This window comes from Lissotriton vulgaris, chromosome 10 (assembly GCF_964263255.1).
Source record: "Lissotriton vulgaris chromosome 10, aLisVul1.2, whole genome shotgun sequence".
NCBI lineage: Eukaryota > Metazoa > Chordata > Amphibia > Caudata > Salamandridae > Lissotriton > Lissotriton vulgaris.
In genome coordinates, this window is record NC_141698.1 from 1003637311 (window position 1) to 1003648029 (window position 10719).

General features: G+C 41.1%; 1 protein-coding gene across 1 annotated transcript in view; it reads right to left on the reverse strand.

Moving 5' to 3' along the window:
* LOC147689136 (uncharacterized) overlaps positions 1 to 9661 on the reverse strand; it is a 270996-nt gene extending 261335 nt beyond the window's left edge. The window contains exon 1 of the mRNA XM_086939872.1: positions 9560 to 9661. Coding sequence (XP_086795998.1) covers positions 9560 to 9661 — 102 coding nt within the window. The remainder of the gene's footprint in view (positions 1 to 9559) is intronic.
* Positions 9662 to 10719: the final 1058 nt, after the last annotated feature.

Below are 10719 nucleotides of genomic sequence, written 5' to 3' on the forward strand. Positions count from 1 at the left end.
CAACATCTGGAGCCAATCTCACCTGAAACCTAGAGTCGCTCCAGGTCTTTGGGTGCTACCATTTGTATGGCTCTAATATGATTAAAAGTAATCTTGACCGTGAGCATTGGGATATAAAATGCTTACGCTGACCACCCCACTTGGGGGCAATTACTGAGGGATAACAGTTCCATTAGGTATACAGAGACGACCCTAACTTGCAACCACAACCAGGTCAGTGGTAACCAGATGATCTCTGTTTTTCCACCGGTGTTGAGATCTCTGGGATGCAAGCCATTGAAGTAGACTTTCTAAGAGTTGCCCATTTCCAGTCCAAGGTGATCCATTTATTTAATCCACCTTGCACTTTGGTACACATTAGGATGTTTTTTTAAAGATCTCCGATGTTGCTCCATGTTTCCCTTTAGATATTTATTCACTCAATTTGCGAGTGGAGTCAATGCTTGCATTATTTCAGTCACAGGAGTCTCAGCACACAACATACTGCTTCAAATTTGAGTCAGAGCCGGGTTCTCCTGCATTGTCTAGCAGGCGCCAAGTATATTTCCCAAGACAGCCCTGTGTAGTAAAGAGGTCCTCCTACTGCAGTAGCTGGCCATGCATGAGAGCTGCTCTCTTAGATGCAAGGAGTGCAGAGTAAAAATATTGAGGAAAAAATATCGACTTGCAAAAACATCGAGGTAAAAATATCGTGGGTCAGAAATATCGTCAGACAAAATATCGTGGTCAAGAATATCGATTTTAGGTAAGTAATATCAGTGTAAAAAAATAGAAGTGTTTAATGTTCGTTTGTAAAAATATAGTTGTTAAAAATATCGATTTTTTATTAATGTTATGTATTTTAGTGAATATTTTAAATGTATGTGATGTATTTCTGTATAAGAATTGTTTTTATTTTTATTATATGTGTTAAATTTATTGTAGTTATTAATTTTTGTTTAATTGAATTTTGCGTTTTTAGTTCCGAAGTAGGTTGTAGGTTTATAGGGGAATAGGGTGGGAAGTAATTTAATTGTTAAATTAATTGATTCCTTTTTATTTATTAATATTTGTTCAACTGAGATGTTATGGTGTTAAATGTGTGAAGTAATGTAATATTAATGAATCAATAATTGGTTGTTAATTTTAATTCATGAAATGGTAATTATGATAATTGTGTGATTAATTTTAGGTGTGTGTTGTGGTGTTTGTAGGTATAAAGGGTGGGAAAGAATTTATGTATTAAATAAATAATTAATAGTTGGTTGTTAATTAACTTTAATTAATTAATTGGTAATTAATTATGGTAATTGTGTAATTAATTTTAGGTGTGTGTTTTGGTGTTTATAGGTGCAAAAGGTGGGAAGTAATTTATTTTTTAATTAACTAATTAATAGTTGGTTGTTAACTAATTATAATTAATTATTTGTTAATTAATCATGGAAATTGTATAATTCGTTTTAGGTGTGTGTTTTCGGGCTTATAGGGGTAAAAGGTGTTAAGTAGTTAATTTTTTATTAATAATTATTTGTTAATTAAACATTTATTATGGTAATTGTGTAATTAATTATAGGGGTGTGTTGTGGTGTTTATAGGGGTAAAGGGTGGAAAGTAATTTGTATTTAATTAGTTATTATATAGTTGTTAATTATTTGATATTTATTTTGGGTAATTGTTTATTTTTTTGTGTGTTGTTTTTATTTGTAATGGGGTAAAGGGTGGATATTAAATAACTGTTAATTACTTTATAATTAATTGTTAATGGTAATAGTTTTCAATTTAAAAATGCGTTTTATTATTTTATAGTTTAATTCAGGTGTGTTGGGGACATTATAGTGTTATAGTGTGTGTAGTTAACTAATGTTTATTAGTTTATTTGTATTAATCATATTTTCCTAATTGAATATTAATTATGTTAATTGTGAAATAAAATACATAAATGCATGTATTAATTAATGTTTTTGTTTGTAAGTATTTTCTAGTTTTAAAATAATAATTTTTAATGTATTTATTTTTTATATATATAATATATGTAGATATTTTTTCTATGTAAATAATATTGTAATATGTTTTTATATATTTAATATTTTTGATTTACATCTTTTTTAAATATTATTTATTTATTTATATACAAAAAATGTTTATAAAGATATATATATATATATATATATATATATATATATATATATATATATATATATATATATAACAAACCTATATATATATATAACTATATATATAACTGTTGGAGTGTGAATAGTAATTTTTGCCTCTCCTCTATCCAAAACTTTCCCTACTGTTGCACTTATTTGAGTGGGAATAGTAATCTTTGCCTCTCCGTTACGCAACACTTTCCCTATTGTTGCACTCACTGGAGTGGGAATCGTAAATGCTACCCTTCCGCTATCCAACAATTTCCCTACGGTTGTACTCATTGGAGTTGAAATAGTAAATGTAAGTACTCCGTTATAAAACACTTACCCTACTGTTGCACTCACTGGAATGGAAATAGTTATTTTTACCTCTCTGCTATCCAACACTTTAACGTTTTAATTTATTATAGAACGTTGTTTTTTAATCTTTTAACATAAATTAAAACTAATAGTTTATTCATTGTTTTAAAGTAAATATATATGCATAAATAATTATGTTTATGTTTTTTATTTTCTATTTTTTTTATTTTTTAAAGCGTTTTTATTAGAAAGCAAGCACAATATGCATATACATTTCTTACAATCGAGATAACAGTTGTACACAGTCTATCGGTAAACATTACAAACAAAGACAGTATAGTTTCAATGACCTCAGTAGTAATAAATCTCATCATCCGAATCATGATCCAATACCGGAGGTGTACATATGTTCCCTCTGTAGGCATTGTATTTGCCCCATACTCTTCCCCATTTCTTTGGACATCCTCTGTGACTGTCTGTAGCCTTCTCGGCCGCCATGACCATATCCCTACGCCACTCAAGTAGAGTTGGAGCATGTGCCGTCCCTCATTTCTACACTATTTTTCGTTTGGCAATCATCATTCCCGTCATTGACCAGTGACGTTCAGCGTGGTTAAGGTTTGTAGGCTCCCATACATTCGGAAGGCAGCATTTAGGATCGAGCTGATCTTGTTTCTCACTGACCTCTGTAATAGTGTCCATCACTGCTGCCCAGTAAGGTGTAAGCTGTGAGCATTCCCACAGAGTGTGATAGAATGTACCTATTTCACCACATAGACGTAGGCAGTGCGGGTCAGGGGTTCTTCCTATCTTATGCAGTGTCACTCGTGCGTAACAGGTCCTGTGTAGTATTTTCAGCTGTACCAACCGTAGTCTAAAGGAGGCTGCCAGGAGAATGCAGTCGCATCCTGCCAGTCAGTGTCATCCATATCCCCGATCTCTGTCTGCCAAACCATCCTGAGTCGGCGAGGGGATCAGTCTGATTATTAGTAATTTTCCTGTAGGTGAGTAAAGTTGCTTTTTTGTCCAAATAGTCAGTTAATAGTCGGTCCTCTAAGGTGATGCAGTCATATCCTGCCAGTCAGTGTCGTCCATATCCCATTTGGTGGCCAATCACTGATCTCTAAGGAGTTCTCCTTGGGCTCTAATTGCCTCATACATTTTCAACATATCAGGGGCTACCCTATCCGCCGTGGGTTTATATAATTTTATTGGGATGCCATTGGGGCCGCTGGCTTTACCTGACTGTATCTTGTAGATGGCTACCTTGAGCTCATCCTCTATAATGTCCGCCTCAAGCCTGTTGGCCTTCTCAGGCGTGAGTCTTGGCATATGGATATCTTTAAGGAATGAAAGTGCTTCCTGGACTGTAGTTGTGTTTGTGGATGTGTATACCTGTTCATAGTGTGCTGCTAGTACTGTCCCTATCTCAGGTGGGTCTGACTTTATGTCACTGTTCTCCGATCGGATCAGCACTATCTATCTATTCGCTCGCTCCCTCCTATCTAACCAGGAAGAAGTTTGCCAGCTTTGTCCCAGATTCATAGATCCTGTGCTAGACTGCATTATGCGAGTTTTAGCATTCGCCCAAAGGTATTCCCTATATTCCTGTTGTTTAACGCACAGACCATGTGTGTTGGTGTCAGAGGGGTCTCTAGCAAGTTGAGACTCCAAGAGCTGCACCTTCTGTTCTAAGGCCTCTATGTCATTTTTCTTTTCTTTTTTATGACTTTCGATCAGGGAGATGGCACGCCCACGGAAGACTGGTTTATACGCCTCCCACAGACTTAGCGGAGAGAAGACCAGTGTCTAATTTTCTTGGAAGTATTGCATTGTTGCGGTTATTAAGCCCTTCTTGATCTTAGGATTGAGTAGGAATCCCGGGTATATGGGGTACATACGACGCTGGGTAGGGCTGTGTGTTCAAACCTCCGTCATCACCGATGAATGATCTGAGATCCTTCTGGGCAAATGTGAGACTGCTCCAAACCTCCCCATGTTATCCGTTGCCGTGATAATGTAGTCTATGCGTGAAAGGCTGAGGCCCTGAGTGAAAAGTATATTGTCTCTGGTGTGGGTTTTGGAACCGCCATATATCCAGTAAACCATGTGCTCTTAAGAATTCAGCCAGGTGTAATCTAAGACGGTGCTGGGGTCGGGTGGGGGTACGGTCCATTGCGCCATTTATTGCCATGTTAAAGTCGCCCCCAATATCAAGTCCCTCTCTGGCAGTGCAAGTAGGAACTTGCCCAGGCCCTGCAGGGCTGATGAGTGTAGGGCGGGTAGGATATAGACAGTAACTAAATTAAGTAAACAACCTTCCCATTGGATCGAAGTTGCGGCAAAGCGGCCCTGTTCATCTTTGAAAGAGCGGTGAACAATGAGAGGGAATTGCTTTCTAACGAGGATTCCCACCCCTAGGGACCCTGAGGTAAACTCTGAGTGTACTATTAGCTGGAACCCCCGTCAGTCCAGTGCTTTACACATGGACCCTACTAAATGTGTTTCCTGCAACAGTGTGACTGCTGGGGTCTTGCGTTTCATGTATTGCAGCACCAACCCTCGCTTTATTTTGTCCCGCAGCCCATTGACATTCCATGTGAGGAACGACAACGTTGGTGTTGAAGTGCGTTGTGCCATTGGATCAGGTGAAGTCATACAGAGTGTGGGTCTCTGTTACAGACTGGATAGCTGAGGTTGAGTGTAAACATGTTCCCATAATGACTGTGTCCCAGTGTTCGAGATCATTAACTGTAATAACAATAACAACTAAATAAGTTCATGTTGCAGACGTACATTATCTCTAGGAGAATATTCTACCCCCCAGTCTTTGTGCACATGGACCAGTAATGTAAGCATAGAGGTGTATTTCTCAATCCTGTTGGGACAAAACGATAGTTCTGAGATCATGACTACTAAAAAAGGTAACAAAACCCTTCTCACTACCCCAACGAGTTACAGTTCCCCCCTCCCTGCAACCCTGCCTCGTAGGTCTAAAACTACCCACATCCCCAATAGCAGAGCGCCTATCATCCCAATAACTAGATACCACATGTAGGGTTGCGAGGCGCCAGCACCTAACACGCCTCCTCCGCCTGGGCCCGCAGTTTCACGCTTACACCATTGAGGGTTAGTACTATATTCGGAAGTCCATAGTCCATATAGTCCATCCAGCATTATGTCAGTCCATTGTGCTAAATAGCAGAGAAGAGCATATTATGTTCATAGGAAGGAACCCTCCCTCCCCTGCACCCCGAAAAAAGACAAGGAGATAATTACAGACCAGTAGAGTACATGAAGTCTTTTCATTTCCCAGTGCGTGCCTTGTCACTGCCAGGACTTACGGAGAGAGATCTTCTGGATCTCGATGCGGTTTGCACCTTTTCCCCACGCCAATTCGATGAGTCCTTGGAGCGTTGGCCAACAGCTCTGCTGTCTGCCTCTTCCCGCCGGCGATGCGCCCCCCGGGAGGGGCCCTCATCTAGCCATTGTTGGGCCTCTTCTGGCGTCATGAAGAACCACCATCACCAACATTTAGCTTGGCGGGGAAAAACATCATATACTTGAGTCCCGAGTCTCTAAGAGCTCGTTTTATCCCTTCCAAGGATTGCCTCTCTCGCTGTGCCTTCAGAGGAAAGTCCGGGAAGAATCGGATCATCGCTTTATCATAGGAGAGGTCGCCAGTGACCCTGTCCGTGTGCAGAATTGAGTCCTGATCACAGAAATTCAAAATACGTGCAATGATGGTCCGGGGGGGTGGGGGGTGCTCCGGGTTTCGGCTTGAGGATTGGGGCTCTGTGCGCCCTTTCCACTGAGAATAACGGCAACAGTCTCTTGGGCTTAAGGTGATGCATGATAAGGTCTTCAAGGAAGAGATCCATGTCTGGGCCTTCTGCCCCTTCAGGCATCCCCACCACCCAGTAGCAGCGGGCCCTTCCTTCCTGATTGTCCAGATGTAGCGCCATTTCTTTATGTTGGTGGACCAATTTTTGAACCCGTTCCTCCAACTTACGCGTCATAGACTGCAGCTTCCCTATATGTTCTTCTGTTACACTGACTCTGTCAGACGTTTTCCGCATGTCAGCTCTCATGAGGTTCATCTAGATCGTGACCTTGTCAATTTTGGTTTCTAGATTTGTCCCCACTGCCTGTATCGCCGCCATGAATGAGCTAAGGGACGGTTCTTCTGTGGTTGTGTCTTCTTCCTGCGTCCCCTCCTCTAAGGTCAGCTGTCACGGAACCTCGTATTTATCCCTTTTATTAGACTGGACGGAGGCTGCAGCCCCCTTTGGCTTCGTCATGGTGTGGTTCGTCTCCGGGTACAGGCGTTAGGATATGGTCGGGGACCCCCACCGCACACCCAGCCAGTCTCCACTTTTATCCAGAGGGTCTCACTCTTCCAGTGTCGTGGAATGACTCTGCTAAGTAGGAGTATGGTGCAGGCCCACTCCCAGAAAGCGGGCTGCGGTCTCTCAGGCCATGTTAGTCGGGCAGTGAACTTTCCACAAGGAGGGAGGGGTGTTTAGATATGCTCCCTCTCAAAAAAGGAAAATGTTCCGGTGTTCCACAATAGTTCTTTGCTCGTTTATTTGCGTCTCTCTGCTGCGCTCCAGCATTAGTTATAGCGATTCTCTGAGGCCTTCGCCTGGGGGCCTAAATCGCAGCCGCTTTGTAATGGCCGCCAGCAGTCCCGCGTGAGGGCAGTTGCCCCTCGCGTTCTAGCCACAGTGGCCTGGTGGAGTCAAACAGGTATCTGCTGCAGTGACCAGCAGGTGTTTATCTTTTTTTATTAAGTTTATTTGTTATATTTTATTAAAATGTATATTACATTTATTTTATTTTGTTCAAATTAAAGGTAATATTTAATATATTTAATATATATCATTTTATTTTATATTTATATAAAAGTCGATATTGCATACGTTTATATTTTTTACATCAATATTTTTTAGTCGATATATTTGTACTTACCTGTTTAAGAATAGGAGTCGATATTTTTTTGTCTATATTTTTTTCATCAATATTTTTGGCATCGATATTTTTGACATTGATGTGTCAGTGAACCGTGGCAGCTAGATAGTGAAACACTGTCTCTCCTCATCCGTGCTGAAGCAGTCTATGGAACTACAAACATGGTCATTTAATTTGTCAGTGACTAGGTGGGGCAACCGTGCTGCTTTACTGTATGTCTTTGTCGCACCAACGTACGTCACATGTGCATGTATTCTCACACTCTGCAATACTTCATTCTTAATCACAGTGGGAAATATTGCACAATGTTTGAGGCATGTCTTTGACCATGTAAGACATACTACATGAACATGTTCCAATCACACACTCCAAAAAAGGAACCCACTGCAAGCTGAAACATTTGTGGTGTTCTAAGGGGTGAGAAGCATTAGATAAGTATTGTAGTGCAATACAGCGCAATACAAAACACAACAGCACAGAACTTAACAAGGTTGCAATACCAGGAATGGAATTTGACACCATGTCAGCAGCGGGTAGCTTGATGCGTAACCTACTGATAGTAGCCTATACACTATGTATGCCCAAGGCCACTGGAAGTATGCGGCAGGAGAGGGATAAATTAGGCGGCAAGGTTTAGTAAATTATGCGGCAAGAAAAGGCAAATTATGTAGCATAATGCGTCACATTTTTTCATAGTATTACTTCATTATTTTGTCATTTTTAAACTTGGTAACGCAGCCTGGGCATTGGTTGCCCCTCACCAGAACCAGTTTAACACCCAAATATAGCAAAGAGCAACAGAAAGGTGACCAGTCCAGTATTGCAAAGGGCCTTCTAGTACGTGACAACAGTTGTCGCTGCATTGTTAGTAACTTTTTATCCTTTTGAGCTAGAAATATTTTTTTTGTTAAAAATCTGCAGATTATGAGGCAAATTATAGATTATTTGGCAAATCTATAATTATGCGAAAATCGTCACACAATTGCATACTTCTATTTGCCCTGTGTATACCCTACAAATAACAAAGTAAATGCTACTGTCTAAATAAAAATAAAATCCATAACCACTACACACGATGCAAGTAGAATGTTCTCCTTAGCTGTTCATTAGGCACTCAAACCCCATGTGAACCAGCAGAACCTAGGGGCTCAAGTCAAAACAAGCTTTATTCGATTACATTTAAAATCATAAAAGCGACAAAACAGCATATATTTAAAAGTTAATTACAATTTGATAAGATTCATGAAAGTTACAAAAGCAAAACAATTTAGTAAAATTCATGGAAGTTAAAAAAGCAAGCAATCAGGGGTTCAAATCTGTCAAGGGGCTCATTAAGATGCTGGGCGTACATGAGTCCGCCCGCCATCGTTGAGGTGTTTGGGATCGCCCGCCAGTCATGCGGTGGTCCCACCACTGCAATTACGATGCGCCCCCCAGTAAGGCGGGCGCATTTAGGGGATTTGACATTGCGGATGGTGCTGCTGGCTGCAGCACAGTACGCAATGTCAAAATGTAATGCTGTGCATTTTCCTGCACTCCGTGGCAGGCACCACGCAGTGCCTGCCATACAGTGCAGGGAAATGCAGGGGGTACCATGGGTATCCCCCGTGCAGCAACACCTTCCTCCAAGACACCCCAAACCCAATCCCCGCCAGCCTTTCCATGGCGGTTTCACCATCATGGAAAGGCTGACTGACGCCAGCATTGTAATTAGGCGGGCGGTGCCTGCTAGCTACCGCCACCATTTCCCAGGTCCACTCCGCCAGGCAATCCTAACGATTGTCTGTGGCGGAAGAGTGGCGGGCAGTCTTTGCACCCTCCACACTTGCAGAACAAATCCCCCCGCCATCGTAATGTGGCGGGGGAAATGAGCAATCAGATGGCAGAGGGCCCGCCACCGCACTGCTGGCGGTGGCGGGCCTTCCGCCATACTAATGGGCCCCCTAGTTCTAGTTGGTCAACTGGAACTCTCACAATGTTGAATGTGACTCTGCTGTGGATCCCTTTGGTGACTGCTGGGTTTTGGTTGTCCCACAATATATCTCCTGGCACCCCCTTGATATTTCGGTTGTTCCACATGCCTTGTCCCGTCACCCTATGAAACCATTTGTCACTTTAAAAGAGGCACATAAGCATCCATTGTAGGGGTCACTTACCTCCCTAATGCCAGTGTCTTGAGGAGGTCCTGGGATGTTGAAATCTATGCTACACAATCTCTTTGTGCTGTATAACCAGTCACCGTCTGTTACAGTATTCATCTATTGGAAGAGAGAAAAAATAGAGGTTAGTTCTCAGAGGCCGACAGGATGCAGTACTGTTGCATCAGTAATGCGAAGAACTGAAACTCCCAGCAAAACATAGGCATCACGTAAACACCGTTCTTGACAGTATCTTCAGATAGAGTATGGTGCCCTAAATCTGTGGCCATCGGGCCTGATTCACAAAGGGGTTTTGTACTGGTGGTAGAGGCCCCCCAGTCAGGGCGGAGTCTCTGCACTCTGGGTGGAATCTCCACAATGAGAATTGTACAGTGTCAGATAATTCTGCACCAGTGCTGGCTAAATTGTGCAATGACATTTGCACTGACAACCACTGCAAAACACACTTTTGCATCTGGACAGCAGTTGAATTTTGTGCTAGTCATCAAGGCTTGTGCAAAACTGGTCAGGAGGGATTTAAAATGTTCATGACATGCCTGGCTCAAACCCACATCTTGCTCTGACCTACAAAGTATTTCCTTCCTCAGAAGGTTTTAAAATGAGTTCATCTGAGTGAGTTTCTTTTTTTATGTTTGAAAGCTTTATTAGAGGAAAATCAGATATTACAATAAGGTGACATCAGCAAAATATGAGAAAAGGATAAAGAATGGTCTAAATTAAACATAAGTAACCAATATCACAATGCAAAACAAGCATTTTGAATTATTTTACGGGGAGGAGGTGGGGAGGGGGGGAGGGAAATAAAAGCATGGTAATATCCTAGAGAATGAGTAAAAACAAAAAGCAAATACCATGAATGTCAATCAGAAAGTACAGTAGAAAAACATCATATTAGCAATTACTTAAAGTAGAAACGTTTATCAAAAAGAAAACATGTATAAAGCTAAAAAATTACAACAGTACAAGTGAAAAATATCATAAACTACAGGCAAGAGTATATGTGTTCAGGGGGGTTTGAAGTTATCCGAGGAAAATGGAGAGTAAGTCTTTTTGGCAGATTGATCTAAGTATAAAGTAAGAGGTAACCAGTAAAGTTCAACATTTCGGGAAGGTTTGCAGGAGGAGGCAAAGGCGACATCAAGTCTGTGTGATTGACA